The sequence below is a fragment of the Amphiura filiformis genome, chromosome 1, assembly GCF_039555335.1.
Source record: "Amphiura filiformis chromosome 1, Afil_fr2py, whole genome shotgun sequence".
NCBI lineage: Eukaryota > Metazoa > Echinodermata > Ophiuroidea > Amphilepidida > Amphiuridae > Amphiura > Amphiura filiformis.
Window position 1 is genome coordinate 12,278,846 of NC_092628.1, and position 19,875 is coordinate 12,298,720.

The 19,875-nt window shown below is 42.9% G+C and overlaps 1 protein-coding gene across 1 annotated transcript; it reads left to right on the forward strand.

The window, feature by feature from the left end:
• The first annotated feature begins 460 nt into the window (after window positions 1–460).
• Window positions 461–19,607, forward strand: LOC140155115 (F-box/WD repeat-containing protein 4-like). Its single transcript, XM_072177857.1, has 7 exons — window positions 461–2,058; window positions 11,997–12,092; window positions 12,764–13,171; window positions 13,821–13,886; window positions 14,323–14,463; window positions 16,405–16,546; window positions 17,234–19,607. Exons 1-7 carry the CDS (start codon window positions 1,847–1,849, stop codon window positions 17,369–17,371), a joined length of 1,203 nt encoding a protein of 400 aa, XP_072033958.1. The 5' UTR covers window positions 461–1,846; the 3' UTR covers window positions 17,372–19,607.
• Window positions 19,608–19,875: the final 268 nt, after the last annotated feature.

The following is a 19,875-nucleotide window of genomic DNA, read 5'->3' on the forward strand; positions in this document are numbered from 1 at the left end:
TGTTTAACCTACTGGAAATATTCTAACAAAGGGTAATTTAAGTGTTGACAAAATATTTGGCAAAACTTGCAAACATAATTTTACAATCACATTTTGAAAACATTAAAAAAATATTATTGTAGTGTGTTTTCATACAAAACGTTTCCATGACCTTTATATAACCCGACATTTAATGTTGTTAAAAGGTTTTTATCTAAACCAAACCCAAAATAGGCATATAACATGCTTAAACGTTTTAAAAACATTTTTGTGTTTTCTGGGAGGGTCTTGTATAATTTATTTATATTTTTACAGAAGGGCTCATACCATAATTTTCAAAATATATGTTTATATTTCCATATAAACTTGAACGTTTTTCAATGGACAAAAAGCCAACTGTTAAAAGTTTTAGCCCTAGGTAGGCCTCCCGTCATCCACCTATCGATTTGCTCATCACTAAAACATAATTGTAAACAGACGATTGATCAATAACAAGCGAGCAACGCGACGGAGTGGAAAACATCAACAAATTTCATCTATTTCTACCTCTTTTTACTTTTCAAATGACTTCATGGTGATAAAGATATCTCCTAGATTAACTCAACACTCATCTAAACTCAATTCTTCTGCAAATTATCATCTACTTTGTGTAAAATTTGACTTACAAGCCATCGTTGTGTTGAGAGATCAGGGAGGCTCCAGGAGGAGGCCCGTCAAAGTCGTGGCTTGGCCGCTGACAGACTGGACTACTACCGTAACGTAGCAAAAAACAACAACTTATGATTGAAAACACACTTGGCAAACTGTAGTTGCATAGGTATTCAAAAGGATTGATTAAGGACATTCTGCAAACATCGGAATCTGACATTGCCAAACGCTCTATTATATTAACGTCATCTCACACTCGCAGACTTGTCGATCTTGCATCATTTGCTGTAATATTTGAATGAAGATTTCACCACCAGTCATTGTTGCAACAACTGGAACTTTCAACCTTATTAAATTGTTAAGAACATTTAATTTTTGCTGTCAGAAACTCAACGCATATTGACATTTTACAAAAAACCTCTTCAATACGGTATTTAACAATAACCGATAATTTTATTCATGTCATGAAAGAACACAAAACAAATTCAGAATCTTAAAAAAGTAACGAGCATTTCAGCTCAATAATAAGCAATTTTCAAGCTCTTCCAGGCCACTCTACTTTACCCAGGCCAAATACTACACCATATTACAGCAATATTTTAGCTGTATTCGGTGTAAAAAACAGACCTTACTGCAAGTACAGGTCTGCAAAAATAAAAAATCATCATGGCAAAACGATGAGAAAAGAAAGTAGTGGGTTGCGTCGCCTAAGACGGGCAGGTTCAAGCCGAGCTCTGCCTTTGAGGCCTCATTGCATTTGCAAGCAATCACAGCAATTCCCAGCCCACAAGCTTTGCATTTTGTATTAGAAATAGAGATCCAACAAAACCCAAGCAGTTGTAATTATTATTTTTATTTCATTTGTGGTGAAAAAAAGCTTGCACTTGCATTTGCACAACTTTAGTCTATCCTTAATCGTAAGGGAAGGACTAAGTTTGTGATATGTGCAGTGCTAATTTTTGGTGTTGGTTTGTAAATATGTAAATAGTTGAGAGTTTATATGAATGATACCCATCATAGAGTTTGATATTTTTAGTGCTATTTTGCACCATTTTACATTTGGCAGCTTCAAAAATTATATATTTATCTTTTTATTATATTTGGTCGAGTTATATTCATTTGAATTTATAGTAATAATTGTGGCAAACAAAGGTAGATGGTTGAAGGGTTTGAAATAGTGTACATTTAATACAAACAAACACACACATACACCGTCAAAATGTCAGGGTTAAGTCTGTTGGATTTACCCGATGAGCTTCTGTACGAGATCTTCTCCTATCTTACCATTGTTGATTTGGGCCGTATTTCCCAAGTGTGTTGGTTGCTACGACAACTTAGCGGTCATGATGCAGTGTGGCGCAGAATCAGTAAACGTTTGATCAACATTCATGATGAACCACGGGCCAGAGTAACTCTGGGAAGCCGTGAATGGTAAGTGGCAGGTTCAAATCCTCAAATTATTTTAGGATGTATCGTTTTATTACCTGATCGGTAAAAGAGAATCTTGTCGATTATTATACAATTTCACACAGAGGTAACCATAAGGTACTAGTTTGTACCAATTACAAATTGGGCATTTTTAAGCATGGTGTACAGACTCAGTACACCGGTCGATCTTACCGTTTCCGATGTTGATTAAGATACTTCTTGCATCGATCCCGAGATGCGGAAAAACCAATAGTCATTTTGTCCCACATAAATGAATAAATAACAAAAACCCCGATCCCCAGTGGACTCACCCATTCGGTGACGTCACACACGATAATCACCCTTATCCTCCTTGGTTTCTAGATGAGATAGACGTGTGGATTTTTCTTTACCAACGCTAAGTATCATTACTAACCAAAGGGCCGAGAGATATACAGTTTGTTTGTTACACTGAGGTAAAAACCAACCAGTATAGTCGCTAGGGAGATAGTTTTGACGACATTTTTCGGCTATTTATGTGACAAAAACGATCCAAAAACTTAGCTTGTATGTGTGTTTCCGTTCATATGCGGGACACACGTTTTCAAAATGGCCGCCCTTAGGACGCCATTTTATTTTTGTTCTCACGTAAAACAACTATAACAGACTAGTAAGTTACAATAGATGTTTGTACAGTACTGTGTATACATGTATGGTGAGTGATTATCGCTATGTTTATGGTGTGCTCTATCGTTATATCTTTCAGTATGCTGGCGTCTGATGACGCCGAGTTACTGCTAAGAGTTCGGTGGGTTTCAAGGACCAGCCTGACAAATCTTCCCCAAAAGGTTTTCAGTTTTTCATCCCTTTGTATATATATTTTTATATCATACCACTACATCAGCGCCAGCCACTGTGCGTAATGGGTCTGTTTATTGGGCTTGAGCTTGTGTTCGGGGGTAGTGCTGTACGCCCCGATTACTACAATGTCTAGGCCTTGTCAATCATGCCCTTCTTCCTTGTACCAGAGTGGGACCCGCATCCACTCTGCTACTCCCACAGGGATTGCTCTAAATCAAATAAGTGTGCTTCCTTTTGCTTAGGCTTATCGGACATCCGCTTAGAGAAGTTAGAAAGTAGCGCTCGTATGGGTCTTCGACACAGACAGAAGACGAAGACTAAGAAACAGAAGCCTACAGGTAAGATTGATATGGTAGGTACTAGCGAGGCCGGCAAGGGCCACGCTAAGGTAACCTCTGGGGCTCCGGTCCCGGGCAAGCATGCGGACCCTCCGGGGACTGCTAGCGAGCCCGATGGCCTAGCAGCCAGCGAAAGCACTGACTTTACGTCTAAGCTAGTAGCAGGCAGCAGGGCGGTACTTGCCCTAACAGGCGCGGACCAGTCTACCAGTGAGATCTCTAGCGAGGTTCTTGCAGGTGGACACCCGTCTATTGCTGGCTTAACGAGCGGTCTAGCACCCATGAAGTAGCCGGCGACGGACAGTATGCCAAGGGTATCCCGGGCTTGCCTGGGTTGAATCCTAACATACAGCGTGCAGCGGACTTGCCTCGGCCGGTCTGTAGCACGCAGCGTGCCAGTGGAACCCCGGGCTTGCCTGGGTTGATCCACGGCACGCAGCACGCCTTTCGCTCCCCGCAAGGGTCGAATGAAAACGTGCATGGGTTTAGCAGAGACGATCCCGGGGCTAACGCTTCAGGTGTAGTCTTAGCAGAACCAACTGGGGTTGTCACACGGCAGCGTTCCATGGTGGGACCGCCGAAAGTGATTCCCTGGGCCTTGGAATGGCTGCCGGCTGTCCTCCGGGACTGGCTAGCGGCTATACCCGGGGTTGGGCTCGCAGTCTCTCACGGGACAGCGACCCAAGTGCAAACAGTGGCAGCTACCGAGACGAAGCTACGGCTTGACTTCAGTGGTAGCCACTATGCACGCCCATAGCTGCCGTGAGTGGTCCGCCACACACAGCGACCTTGGGCGAGGCTCAAGAGGTTAGGGTAGGTAGTTTGAACAGCCTGGCTGATCAACAACCCACTTATGTCCTCGAGAGCCAGCAGAGCGTGGGTGATCCATTACAGTCAATGGGTCAATTACCTCTTATGATCGATCACTATCTATTCAGCGGAGCATGGCTCCATTGATTGATACTGCCTATTCAGGTAGCGAGGTGACTGATCGAGGGTATACACGCTCAGCTACCCGTGATACTAGGCAAGCTCCTTTTAGCCAAGGGACAGCCAGTATAGCGGGTACCCATACACACGGCTTGATCCTCTAGCGGGAACGCTGTGAGGCATGGGTACAGTGGTACGCAGCCGGGAGCCCTACCGGGCACCTACGCTACAACCACGCAGGTACCGCAGTATCGTCCTGGTTACCACAGTCTCTGTGGCAACAGGGGAGGCGGTACTGGTACTGCTGCTCCATGGGGTTTCCCTGGTGGCGGATCCTTTCAGGGTCAGCTACCAACAGGGTATGCCCCGTGGTATCCGCCGCAGGGTGGTTTCTTCCACGGTCTTCCACCGTGGCAAGTGCCGCCTAGCGTTGGGCAAGCAGTACCACCAGTTGTTACCCAACCCGGCGGCGAGTGGCTAACCCTGATACAGCTCAGGGTAGGCCGCACACTGCTATGGCTAGGGCGACAGCAGCGAGAGCGCGGATCCCGGGTGCTATAGCTAGCATCTCGGGGTCTAGCGGGAGTACTCCCTCTTCTGCTGGTGTTCAGTTGGCTAGCCACACGGTGGCGACCCCTCCCTGTCCACCTGCAGATGCCCGTCGTCAGATCTCTTCCTCATCAGAGAGTGAGTCAGAGTCTGAAGGCGAGGGAAAGGAGTCGGAAGATGAAACCAGTAGCGACTCACAGTCTGTTGAGACTGTGCAGCTAGCTTCAGGTATCCTTCCCCGCTTCCCCGTGAGGAACTCGCTAGCAATGGTCTGCCTGCGGACACCGCTGAGGTGATGAGCCGTGTGGCCCAAGGTTTGGGCCTGGCTTTCTCTCAGGAGGAGTCCGTTCAGGAGGACCAGGGCATCTTTTCAGTAGGATGCCCAGCTAGCGCGCCCACACAAGGGTCGCCTGCACTTGCATTCCCCGGCGGACCTCAAGGGTAGGTTTCGAGGGCTGTCAGGCTCGCTGGAGCTTGACGCCGCGTGCTTTGCGCTTCCACTGCGTGTTTCGCAGGAGGACTACTGAAACCTACCTCAGGGTCCCTGACATGGATCCAGACGCGTTGCCAAGCGCCTGCCGCTAGCGGCCAAGGCGCACGGGTCGTTCTCCCCCCAGTCGGCGGCGGAGCTAAAGCTCATCGATAAGCGAGCACGCCGCTTATCAGAGTCTCTAAGCGTCGCTACCACGCTTGCCGAGCACCTCGGTAGGAAGGTAGCGAACGACCACGGGCAACGCCGAACTCTTCCGCGAGGTTAATCTGTTAGCGGTGCTAACAGCTAACCTCAACGAGAGTTCTATGGGCCTAGCCCATAGGATGTCATCTCGCCGCCGGAGAATGCCTGTCTGTCCCTCCAGTCAACTTACGGCTCCGACTTTGCTGATGCAATGAAGAAGTCAGACTCGGTGGGACAGGGGCTACTCTTTGGACAGGCCTTTTGCGCCACGGTTGAGGACCGGGCAAAGAAGGCCACCAATGAGAGCACTCTGAAGAAGTCGGAGGCTGCCCTGACCAAGGGAAGGGCAGTAAGGCGTAAGAAGAAGCACAAGAAGAAGAAGTCTTCTAAGCGTTCTTCAGCGCCAGCTCCGGCTTCAGCAGGACGCGCACCACAGACTACACCCGAGCCCGAGGCTACTCCAGCACCTCCCAAAAAACTGGGAAGCGCAAGAGTAGTGCTGGACCAGATGGCAAGCCCCCTAAGAAGAGCCGTTCTTCTAAGGGTGGCAAACCAGATCGGTCCTGAGGGCACGGCGGTCGACAGTCCATGCCGGCAGGCCTGGGACTTCCCACAGGGGATTCCCCTGTGGGCGGCCGCTGATGCATTACGCCCAGAGATGGCATGCCATCTCACCGGCGCCTGGGTATTGTCAGTGGTCAGTGGGGGTTACAGGCTGGAATTTACCAGCCTCCCCTCGTGCGCCTGCACGATTCAGAGGTCCACGGTAGTGCCGCCAGACGGCCCCCAGCGTCGGGCACTACTGTCAGAGGTCACTCAGCTTCTCACGAAGCAAGCGATTGTCCCGGTCTACCCCCCTTTCACCAAGGGTTTTGGAGCACGTTTTTCTGGCTCCAAAGAAGACCGGCGATTGAGGGTTCATTCTGAACCTCAAGCCGTTGAACAAGTTCATCAGGCCCAAGAGGTTCAGAATGGAGACTCGCCGGTGCTAGCCTGCCCCATCAAGGGTATGTGGGCGGCATCGCTAGATCTCTCGGACGACATATCTGCATGTTCCGATCGCACCTCAAGATCAGAGGTTTCTACGCTTCAAGGTACAGGGTCAAACTTACCAGTTTCGATGCCTGCCATTCGGCTTGTCCACCTCCCCCAGAGTGTTTACACTCCTGGTCAGGGCGGTGGCAGCGTACCTGAAGCGCAGGGGAGTCAACATGTGTTGCTACCTGGACGATTGGTTCATTTACGGACGCACCCCACTGGAGACACAGTGTCTCATGGAGTTAGTAGTCCGTGACGGTGCGGGACCTGGGATTTCTGATCAACGCCAAGAAATCCAATTTGGTCCCGACGAGACACCACTATTCTTAGGGGCCCAGATCAACCTCAAGGAGGGATCGCGGGCGCCCTCACCCGAGAGGGTGACGAACATGGCGAGGTGTGCCCGACTCTTGGCCGAGTCAGAGGGAGCACCCGCTGTGGCATGGATGAAGGTTTTGGGCCTTATGGCCAGTATGGTAGACCTCGTGCACGCACTGCCGCTTTCACATGAGGCCTATACAACTACACCTTCTAGCCTTTTACAGGCCCAGTCGTCACCCAATATCCTCGCGGTTCCGATGTCGGAGATCGCGCGAGAGGAACTCTGGTGGTGGACCCATCAGCCCAATTTGACTCAAGGTGTCAGGTTCCCTGCACCAGCGGTGCGTCACGTAGTGACGACCGACGCGTCAAAACTGGGCTGGGGGGCCACATCCACGGGACTCAGTCTCGGCCTATGGTCGGCCACGGAGACGGAGTTCCATATCAACCTTCTCGAACTTTGGGCAGTGGAGAGAACTCTCCAGCATTTCGAGAAGGTGATCGTGGATCTCATATCGTTGTCAAACGGACAACACAACCGTGGTAGCCTACCTCAACAGACAAGGGGGCACAAGGTCACCACGGTTGTGCCTGCACGCACTCACGCCTGATAGGGTGGTGCAAGGCCAGGCAGATTACGTTGAGAGCGATGCACATAGCGGAGTCACCAACATCCTCGCGGACGATCTGTCACGAGGAAAGGTGTCGGGACCTACAGAATGGTCCCTTGCTCCGCAGGTCGCCCAGACGATCTTCGAGGTGCTGTACCACCCCTCGATAGATTTGTTCGCATCTCATCGCAATCATCAGCTGCCGGTGTACTGCTCGAGGGTCGCAGACCCACAGGCATTCGCCGTGGACGCTCTGTCCGTAGACTGGAGAGGAATGACTGCTTACGCTTTTCCCCGATCTCGCTACTCGCAAGGGTGGTGACCAAGATCGGGAGGGAGGATTGCAACGTCATGCTGATAGCACCGTTCTGGCCGAACCACCTGTGGTTTCGCCCGATGGTGGATCTACTAGCGGCACAGCCGCGAGTACTCCCCGAGTTACCAAATCTACTCCGGATGCCCGGAGGAGAGGTACCAAGTCTACCACTAGAGCACCTGCAGTTAGCTGCATGGCCCGTATCAGGGAGCGTGCGGCGGAGGGAGGCTTTTCATCAGAAGCTGCTTCTCTCATCGCCGGGGTAGACGAGTCTACCCTCCGCACGTATAGTCAGCGCTTGGCTCCCTACTACGCATGGTGCGATGAGAGAAATACATCTCCCACTAGAGCCTCTGTGCCTCTAGTGGCAGATTTTCTGACAGAAAAGTTCAGGTCAGGACTTCAGCAGGCAACGATAGCCAACTATAAGTCAGCCATTCTCTCGATTCATCGAGGATTCAAGACGGGTCGACTATCAATTCAGATGGGTCCCTAAGTCTTCTTCTCGACGGTATGTTCAACGGCGCCCGCCGAAAGGAAGGTGGTCCTCCATGGGACCTCAACACAGTCTTGGAGTATATTAAGGGTCCCCCTTTTGAGCCCCTGTCAAAAGCGACCCTTAAATACGTCACTCTTAAGGCGGCCTTTCTTCTGGCGTTGGCTTCGGGGCCGGCGCTGCTCAGAGTTGCACGCAGTCTCGAAGTCAGCCTCCCGATTACTAACAACGGGCGACGCTGTTTCTTCGCCCGGATTTCCTTGCAAAAATGAGCGAAGTACATTCCGACACTCTCGCCCTCTTCCTCCCCAGTATTGGGCAGGGTTCGATCAATAGCCGAAGACAGGTTGTGGTGCCCGGTGAGGCGCTACAGCACTACCTTGGCGAACACAAACCTTAAGAGGGGCTCATGACCGCTTATTTATCACTCACGCAGAACCGCACGGTCCAGCCGCTAAACAGACTCTGGCACGGTGGCTGGTCCAGGTGTTGGTGGACTCTGGGGCGGCAAAGACGCCGCCCCAAGGCCCACTCAACCAGATCTATCTCATCTTCGTGGGCCTACCATAGGGGGTCCCCATAGAAGAGATTTGTCAGGCTGTGTCTTGGAAGAACCGTCGTCTTTTCCACGGTTTACTACAAAAACGTAAACCAACGACCAGGCGATAAGTTCTCCAGGGCTATTCTGCGGAGATAATATGGTGGTTGGGTATCAGGTGTTTTCGCGGACAATCAGAATTCCAACATGGTAAGAACCAGTGTTTCTATTTCTTAACCACTGAACTTTCAGTTCAGGGTTTTTGTCTGTTCACGTAGTCTTTCTTTTTTCCGGCCGTGAGGGGGGAAATAGTTTGACCTCGCGATTACCATGCTACCCACTCTCCCGATCCTTATCAGATGCTGGCCAATCTTGTACCTCCATCCGTCGGTTACTTGCTAGATCGATCTTTCAGATGGTGATGCCAGAAGGATCTTGATCAACATCGGAAACGGTAACATCGACCGGTGTACTGAGTCTAGTCCCAAACAAAAATGTTTGGTAGACTCATAACCGGTGCGATCTTACCTTTCCGATGTTGATTATCCCGACCGCCGCCCCTACAAGTTTGGCGAGTAGGGGCTGCCCAAGTCGGATAAGGGGTGATTATCGTGTGTGACGTCACCGAATGGGTGAGTGCACTCGGGGGATCGGGGGGGTTTTTGTTATTTATTCATTTATGTGGGACAAAATGACTATTGGTTTTTTCCGCATCTCGGGATCGATGCAAGAAGTATCTTAATCAACATCGGAAAGGTAAGATCGCACCGGTTATGAGTCTACCAAACATTTTTGTTTGGGACTATTAGGGTGCATCTATAGCCCCCATAGTTTGCATTATTTTTGTCCATAGCCTTAACATGTTCCACTTGTCCCAAAACTAATCCCTACCAAATTTTATTGAATTCGGAGTTTGTCTTATGGGGCCACCACAGGCTTGAAGTCCGAAAATGGGCTTGTCCATTGAAACGTGTAGTAAAGTGAACTTTGCACTCTAAATACACACTAATATCCTATATAATGCAAGTAAATGCATGTAATGTGTTAATGGAAAGAAGAGGGCCATATCAAACTTAACTTTAATACTCTGCTGTGGGATTTGTTTCTTGGATATTCAGATGAGGGTCAAAGGCCAACAGAGTTCAATGTCAACAAAGGTCAAAGGTCAACCAAACAAGGTCAAAGGTCAACAATAAACATATAAATAGGCCCTAACAATCAGAGCAAAGTAATACTGCATGTTGTGTAAATCATTGGTCTTCTTTTTATCAGTCCTTCCAATAAGATCTTGATCAAGGATTCCACACCTTAGGAAGCGATGATGTAGTAATTGTCAGCTAAATTCAAGCAACCTGGAGCTCTCCACAAAGCCAGGTGGATGGCAAAGCTACTTTACTCAGTAAAGATCTGTTTGCTTGAAGCCCAGATTTCACAGCTGCCACAAGGCCGCCCATCAAGTGCCAAAAGTGAGAGAATTTGTTATCTTCGCCACTCTACTGATCTACAGTTCGTGGTGGTTGACCTGCACTTCAGCTGCTGATGCCCCATGGCATGACCTCAATCTGTTTCACAAGTTGCTCATGTATGAGGCCCGGGGTATGAGGCTGTGAATCCAGTCATTTCTTCAAGTGCAATAAAGCTTTGAAGCGTCACCTATGGTACTTGACAGAATGTCAGTATGGTAGGCCTACTTGAGAGATGGTGCCCCTTGCACTCAGTGATATAGTGCCCACAGATGAGCGATGTATACTCGCTGATAAACTCCTTGCAGTTAAACCTGCAGTAGACATCTTAGCACCTAAGAAGCGGATTGGAGTATCCTTTGGAAAGCCCGAGTTTCCAACCAACATCACCACTGCAACATCTCTTGGAGACTTGGTCAATGAAGACTCATGGTTCACTATCCACATCCTGCAAATAAACAGTCTTTCTCACTGAAGATGTTGATACATGGTCAAATTCTTCAGCATATCAAGAATCCTTTGCCAACATTGAAGCCATCAATATGTTATCAACGACTGTGCACTGTGCAGAACGCAGTGCACAGCTTAGCGCGGACTTCTTGGATGCAGCAAGAACGGAAAAGCACTACCAAAATACACTACAAGTTCTTGAACTAAGCCACAAGAATGAACCAAATCTTGGAAAGCGCAAATCTAACACTGATGATTAAAACCTGACTCCTCAAGAAGCACTGAACTTCTAAATGAATGTAATAGCGAGTGCTGAAAATAGCATTTTAGGATTGTAAAACTCTTTTACGTAAGGCAGCTATTACTTGATACAGCAGTCAAGACTGCAAACATAGCTGTCATTTACAAAAAAATATGCAAATGCTTTGGAAATGGTCTAAAATATCTTTAAATTGATGCACTTAGCAGTATTGAGAATACAGCAGCTATAATAACGCACACAAAGTATTTGAATCAAAATAGCTGCCTTATGAAATTGTGGTATAGCTTATCATAAATGTTCTGATCGCCGGTGGCCCCATAGGACGAGGTCCGATTTCGACGAAATTTTGTGTGAGGTATTTATTTTGATAGTGGAACACATTTATGCTATGGACAAAAATCAGGGTTAACATTTTAAAAATAGGGGGGCTATAGATGCACCCTAGTGTACATGTACAATGTAGTATGTAGTTTCAAAGAGTCCAAAGTGTTTGAAAGAAGATTCTTGCATTTATCTTGATAAAGATTACTATTAGACTTGCAAGTTCACTTCACTGACTTGTACTACACCCCTAGCCAATTTTTTGCTTATTTTTGCGTTTTTCTCAAAAATTATAGCGCATTGGTGACAAGTAAGATATGCATATTATAGGGGCAAGGACTACAACTACTGCACTGAAAATTCAGCAACTCAAGGCAAGTAGTTATTGATTTATTGATCAAATATTGGTTTTCCTCATTTTTGAATGTAACTCCACAACTGTTGTCTGTGCTGAAATAAAATTTCCAGTGGCTCAGTTGTAGTCCTTGCCCCTATAATATACATGTACATATCTTACTTGTCACCAATGGTCTATAATTTTTGAGAAAAATGCAAAAATAGGCACAAAATTGGGCAGGGGTGTAGTACCCCCTTATTAAGGTTTTAGTTTTTAATGTTACTTGCTTTTAATGGCCTTTCTGTATTAATTTGGTGATCAAAGTCCACATGATACAGAAAATAAGTTAGGAATCAATATTCATTGACCTTCATAATGTGCTGTTTTGTTCAAATGACCTTGACTGTTGATTGATAATTTTGACGAAAATTATTTCTGTTCATATCTTTATCCAGGTATTTTGGTGTTCCTCTGAAGGAGCGTTGTCGTGTCTCTCTCAATTGGGTTCATGGACAGTGTCAGGATGTCAATTTGAAGACGTTCTCAACTCAGTAAGTAACTTTTTTACTTCTACAGCCATTGTCAATTCACTGCAGGATGAAAGCCTCAGCCTGCTGTCTCTATGTCTCTCTGTTTTGGTAATGGTACCAGTTCACTTATCCCCAATAATGTTGCATCTTGTCCCTCTATCGCTTCCGTTTACATCCTCTGTTTCATTTCCTCCCATTAGGTGTCCAGTGTGTGAGTGTTGAGCTCCAACGATTGTCATGTCTGCGGCTGATATGGCTAGTCCAGGTCCATTTTTTTATTTTAATGGTTTCCAAGATGTCTTGAACTTGGGTTTTAAAAGTTAAGACATTTTAGTATGGAACCTCATTTTACACACAGTTTCAGGGCCCTGAATTTTAGTTTGAATTAAACTCGAATTTGACCCCCGGGTCTAAATCACAAAATAGGCCCTATTGTATTTTGATTTGCACCAAATGTTGCTGTACAATTCTATTTTCGAGTGTTACATGTATGCCATTGTTTTGGATGGGAAATCCCCACTAATATAATTTTCTTTAATTTTAATGAACACCCATTAGAGCACACTTTTAAGGGTATAGGCATTAATTAGGTAGAATTATAAATATTAACTTTTAACAAAACTGATGAAGACCAAAGGGCATCAATATTAAGTATTTTAATTATTTTGTGCTGTGTTTTCTCTCGCACATAGTCTGTTGCCATGGCTGCAACTAGATGATACCAACTTGTACATCAGTCAAGGGGAGATGATCAAGCGTTACCAAATCTTGTCTACCAACGGAGACTTAGCTAAGAGGTCAAAGGTCAATCTATTTGGTCATCAAGATGATGTGTGTCGCTTTGTCATTCATGGAGATCAAGTGGTTGCTGGAGGAAGGGATTGTAGCGTCTTGGTTTGGAACAAAGATACGGGACAGCTGCTGCAAAATCTGCAGGGATGTACTGACGAGGCCATCTGCGTTGACATGACACGCGATGTAGTGATAGCGGGTGCACGCAATGGATTCATCAACATGTGGAACAAGACAAGTGGCCAGTGTAAGGTGTCATTGCCTGTAGGGGACAGGGTCTGGTCTCTCCAGGTCAGCCCTTGGCAATCGTGAAGTTGATCAGTTGTTGAAATAAAATGTTGTTGTGATTGTAAATGGTTGTTTGTGTCTTATGTTTGATCATGGTGTAGACCCTCACTTCAATTTCAAACAAACTTCAGCAAGTTGTTTCAGAAGAATAATATCAGATACAAGCTAATATTGGTTACTCGTAGACTCCAAAATACATTTTGTGAAACATCAAGGGAATTAAGGTGGTACTACACACCTTGATAAATATGTGACTATTTTTGCATTTTTCTCAAAAACTAATAACACACTGGTAACAAAAGTTATGTATATTTTAGGGGCAAGGAATCCAGTTACTACACTGGAATTTCATTATCTATGATAAGAAAAGAGGTACCCCTAGAATGTACCTCATTTCTTAACATATATATATAATGAACCACTTGTCTTGAATCACTGAAATTTCAGTGAAGTAATTGGATTCCTTGCCCTATAATATACATAACTTTTGTTACCAGTGTGTAGTTATTTTATAAAAAAAATGCACAATTTGTCACAAAATTTATCAGGGTGTGTAGTACCACCTAAAAAGCTTTACATTTTAGAAAGAACAATATAATAATGAATGTTTAATTTATCTTAGAATCACATGTTAAATTTCCTGAGAAATTATTTTTATTCATATTTCAGATGCTTTGCTAGTGGGTCATCCAGTTGCTATGATCTGCAACCTCTCAAGCTATGGGACATTCAAAGGTAAATTTAGTAGTAAGATTAGTAGCTTGAGTTTCTTGTGAGTTAAAATCCATTGTATTGTACATTGTTATTATTTTAGAAATGTAGATTTCTTAGGAGTTCAAGTCTACTGCATTGGACAAGAAATTTGGGTTTTTGTGGGCCAAATTCTATTCTATTGGACTAGAAACTTGGGTTTCTTGTGACTGAAAGTATTCGACTAGAAACTTATTTTGGTGAGTGAACGTCTACTGTAGTGGACAAGAAACATGGGCTTCTTGTGAGTGAAAGTCTACGGCATTTGACAAGAAACTTTAGTTTCTCATGAGTGAATGTCTGCTGCTGTATTGGACGAGCAAATGTGGTTTCTTGTGTGTGAAAATCTACTTATTTTAAATAAAACAAAAAAGCAAACATTAATTCAACATATTCATGCTTATTTTTTTCTTTCTTACAGTGGTGAGCTGACTGAGACGTTGGGACGTAACTACAGGAAGGGAGCTGGTATCTTGGATATTCAGTGGGAGACGCCATATACCCTGCTTGCTTGTGGTTACGATGCCTACATACGTCTGTGGGATACCAGAGCTAGCGTCCAGTAAGTATGGATGGATTGCATCATTCTTAATTAATTGACAGGTGACCTTTGACCTGCTATTTCATGCAGAATGTAAACAGTGTAGATTTGTTGTTGATATTGTACTGGATATTAGACGAGTTACGCCCAAAACTATGCATTTTGCCCATGAAATTTATTTAAAGATATTTACCACATGTACGAGGGAATGTCGACTGAATATGTTATAATCTGTTACCAAGGCTTTTGATGACATTTTCTCCATAGAAACCATTGGACACTGTAAGATTCTTCTTGGGTGTCAGTTGTAGACATGGCTTATAGATATGATTTATACTATGGAGGGGAAATGCAGGCCAGCTTCACTGGCAGTGTAGTATTATACACCTTTGTGGTTTACTGAATGCTATCTACTGAAGATAGCATTGTGTCTAAAGAATGTTGTGCTGATTGTTATCTATAGATTGAAGATAGCATTATCTCATTTTATTACTGAAATCAATCTACTGAAGATAACATTGTGTCTAAGATAATATTTTACTGAATGCTATCTACTGAAGATAGCACTGTGCATAAAATGTTTGACTGAATGTTATTAATACTGAAGATAGTACTTTGATCAAATCATTTCACTTTTACTGAATGGTATCTACTGAAGATAGCAATGTATCCAAAATAATGTTTTACTGAATGCTGTGATTGCTGTCTACTGAAGATTGCCCTGTGCCCAAAATAATATTTCACATTCACTGAATGCTATCTACTGAAGATAGCAATATATTCAAAATGTTTACTGAAGATAGCATTGTTTACAGTCAGTCTACTCTGAAGTACAAGGTAGCGACGCGGACGCACACATTGTGCCGACTTTGAAGGCACGCATATGCAGCAGAGAGGCATAACGCGCACTGTTTACGCTGTATACGCATGCGTTGTCACTTTGTACTTCAGAGTGGACAAACTGTAAAATGTTTTACTGAATGCTATCTACTGAAGATAGCAATATATTCAAAATGTTTTACTGAAGATAGCATTGTTTACAGTCAGTCTACTCTGAAGTACAAAATAGCGACGCGGACGCACACATTGTGCCGACTTTGAAGGCACGCATATATGCAGCAGAGAGGCATAACTGCGCACTGTTTACGCGCTGTATACGCGCACACGTTGTCACTTTGTACTTCAGAGTGGACAAACTGTAAAATGTTTTACTGAATGCTATCTACTGAAGATATCATTGTCTAAAATGTTTTACTGAATGGCAATGCTACTGAAGATAGCATTGTGTCCAAAATAATGATTTAGTGAATGCAATCTATTGAAGATAGTATTGTGTGTAAATTTTTTTACTGACTGCGATCTACTAAATACAACACTTTCGCTCAAATATATACTAATGCTATCTACTGAAGATACCATTGTATCTGAAGATACCATTGTGTCTGAATATACCATTGTGTCTAAAATAATTGTTTGCTGAATGCTATCTACTGCAGATAGCACTTTGTCCAAATTATTTTACTGAATGCTATCTACTGAAGATAGCACAGTGTCTAAAATAATGTTTCGCTGAATGTTATCTTCTGAAGCTGGCATCGTGTCTAAAATAATTGTTTACTGAATGCTATCTACTCAAGATAGCACTGTGTCCAAAATATTTTACTGAATGCTATTTACTGAAAATAAAATTGTGTCTAAAATAAAATTTTACTGAATGCTGTCTACTGAAGATAACATTGTGTCTAAAACATTTTTTTACTGAATCTATCTACTGAAAATGGCATTGTGTCTCAAGTACAGTAATGATTTACTGATTGCTATCTACTGAAGATAGCACTGTGTCCAAAATCATATTTCACTTTTACTGAATGCTTTCTAATGAAAATATCATTGTGTCGAAACATTAGCCTCAAGTACTAATACTAATGTACTTATGGTGTTTGTTTTTCTTTGCTCACTTAGTGCACCTGTGATGAAATTGGAAGAACCAGATGATTACACTATGTACTGCATGCAGACTGACAAGAAGCACCTGATAGCTAGTGGCTCCTCCTTGTGGGGTGTGGTCAGATTGTGGGATAAGCGTATGACTCATACAATGCAGGTGGGTACCAGTGTAGAGTTTAATTCTAATATTTCGATCAATAAGTTGTTGTATAGTGGGTGTAATTTTGCAAACCTTCAAAAACAAGTGGACCCACAAATAACTGTGTTTTTCAATTGCAAACCATCTTGCACTTGTAAATTGTAAAATATACTCAATTGACGCAAAACTTAACATAGTATAGTGCATATAATTTTGCCACTAGTTTGGGAAAGTTTTACCTTTTTTTGGCAATGTCAAACAAAAGTGGGACCTGTTTTAGATCCAAAACTGTTTAATTTCATGCTGTTTTTTTGCAAAAGGAAACCAACAAAATGTTGCACATGTTATAACTGAAATAGCAACTTCAGAGACTTTTTGGTTTTCAGTTACCTGTATTTTGTGAAATAAACCAAAATATCTTTAGCAATGCTCAATTTTCTTTTCACTTTAAAGGAAATGAGGTTTCCTCAAAAAAGTAAGCTTTAAAATATATAAAGACAAATTTGGTTTCGCAGAACTTTTCGCTTCGAATCGTAGAAATACAAACATTTTGAAATTTAAACAAATACATTTTGATACTCAAAATCACCAACTAACCCAGTCTATGAGTAGCCTTAATTTTGCTGTACAACATGTATTTACTAAATCAAAGAGTTTGAATGTAAACATTGATTTTTTACTGAATGTATTTCTGTTTTCTCACAGAGTTTCTTTGTCGGCCATAACTGCAACAGCCCCATCTATAGTCTTCAGTTCAACAGCACCCATCTGTATGCAGCTCTCTGCAATAGCCTGCGTGTACTCAACTTCAAAGCCGGTAATGCTGTATCAAGCGCATTCTAAATTTACATTTTGCAAATCCCACCCCACCCTACGTTATGAGTTTTGATGAAGTGAACATTTGAAGCACTGAAGTGTGTGGTATATGTGACTCAACTGTGTGTGTAAGAGAAAACTGTTCAATTGTGTACATCCATATCAAAAAGATGAGCTTGTCAGCTGCTACATGTGTCTCTTTTTGCATATTAAATTAATAGGTTGGAGTAAATACCAGACTCTTCTCAAGTAAGGGTCACTTCAAGTCATCCCCAAATCAGTGAAGTCACATGGTTTTTAGGAATGTACTCTGTATTCCTTAATCTTTGGACTTGGGGATGATTTGAAGTGGCGTCCATTTGAGATGAGTCTGGTATTCATTCCTAGCTATTCACCCCTTGCATTGTTCCGCCATGTTGGGTAGAGCCTCAAACTGGCAACAGACATGAAAGGAAGAATTATGTAACTCTACTGTAAGTTACATAACTGTATAACTAATTCAATTCCCATTCATGTATGTTGCCAGTTCAAGGCTCTACCCATAACTTGATGCAAGGAGCAAATTATGTAAAAAGAGACACTGCTGTAGCAGCCAATAAGTGCATCCTTTTGATATGAATGTACACAATTTATCAAAAACTGAGTCATAGTTTGTATTACAAAGTTCCAACTGATACTGGTATGTTTTTTTTTTGAGAAAATGTTGATTTGTATCATGTCAAGGGCTCAGTGCAACAAAGGATTATCTCAATAAAATAATAGCTCCCTTGGGAAATGCTACTCATAAGCGCAAATACATTTTATACACAAAATTACCCAGGGGAGCTATAAATGAATATGAGGCTTTGTTGCACTGAGCCCTCGATATGTAAAGGTCAGCAAGAATTGAAGAAGATACATGGCGTCGATGGGCATGAAAAACCTCCTATGTGCTGGTGGCCCTTGAACATGTATAAAACAAACCTGCCAAGAGAGTACATGGGACATTTTGCATTAAACATGTTCGGGGGCCAATAACACAGGTTTTTCCTGCCCAACAAAGATGCACAGATTTTAATAGATTACTAATATCGGTTGGAATTGGACTATTCCAGTTGAAATCCATACACCCCCTATGGAAGACATGACCTTAATCTTCCACACAGGGGGTACATATTTCAAATGGAGTCACCCATTTAGGTAACTCCATTTGAAATTCACATTCCCTGTGTAGAAGGTTTTGTTTTTCATAGGGAGTGTATGGATTTCAACTTGACTAGCCTGTTGTGTTATTTTCAGCTTGTGATTTCTCTCTGCTATTGTAACAACGTTCAACAATATATATTAGAAGTGCTTCAAATGTACACAGGAAATATGGCTTACTGGTATTCTACTTAGGAAATTCTAAATTGATGTTACTTAATAAGGATAATTGCATTTTTCCCCAGAAATTATAATGAATTTGATAATATCTGCTATTGATTATAATTCAATTTGATTTTTGTAAAAATCATCCTGATTCTGATTTCTTATCTAGGAGTCATTTTAATTATTTTGAAGGAACAACACAATCCATTTTGTGCAATATTGTTTTGATGAAAATTATAAATTTCACCATAGCATGAAAAATGATACCTATTATTCCCCACAAAATAAATGTTTTGTTTTCTAAATCCATATATTTGTGATCAACCCCATCAAGATGAAAGCACCCAATAAACCAGGGTTATATAGAAGGGTCTAGGAGTCCCCATATACCTAATATGTAGTTGTTCCCTTTCCTCATTACACATCCTCTCTCCCCACGGGTTATTCCCGTTGCAATCCATACACCCCCTATGGAAGACTTGACATTAACCTCCCACACAGGGGGTGCATATTTCAAATGGAGTCACCCATATAGGTAACCCCATTTAAAATTCCCTGTGTGGCAGATTAAGGTCATGTCTTCCATAGTGAGTGTATATATTTCAACGGGAGTAGCCGATTTCCTTTTCGCTTCCTCCATCAGAACTTGCCATCTCTCAATCTGGGACAATTTGTGTTTAGAATTCAAATGACTTTACTATTAATCATGAACATGTACATTCCATAGCATTGAATTACCTGGAGTGCTCATCGAAAAATCTGTTGAAATTATAAAGTCTATGAACAATTTGCTGCCTCATCAGTAGATGCTCCTATCATATTTTCCCCTTTCTCAGGATGCCTCTAGAAAAAATAGTGGAAAAGAACATTAAGATAGATTCAATTCAAAATTGAATTGATCTTGCTATCAGAATATAATAGCAGAATTTTCTTATCCTTGGAATATTTAATAAAAATAAAATGTTAATATACATACCAAAAAGGTTACATATAGAGAAACAACTAGAACGCATAAAGAGTTATATTCATAATACAGTCTGGCAAAGTGAGACTAAATTTATATTCAGTTGTACAAAGCACAGCACATACTTCCATATCAATATGTATGTATGGGTCAAATTGATTTTGAACATAGTTCATTACAAATTACTGTGTGTTTCTTTCTACTACACTTTACAATATAA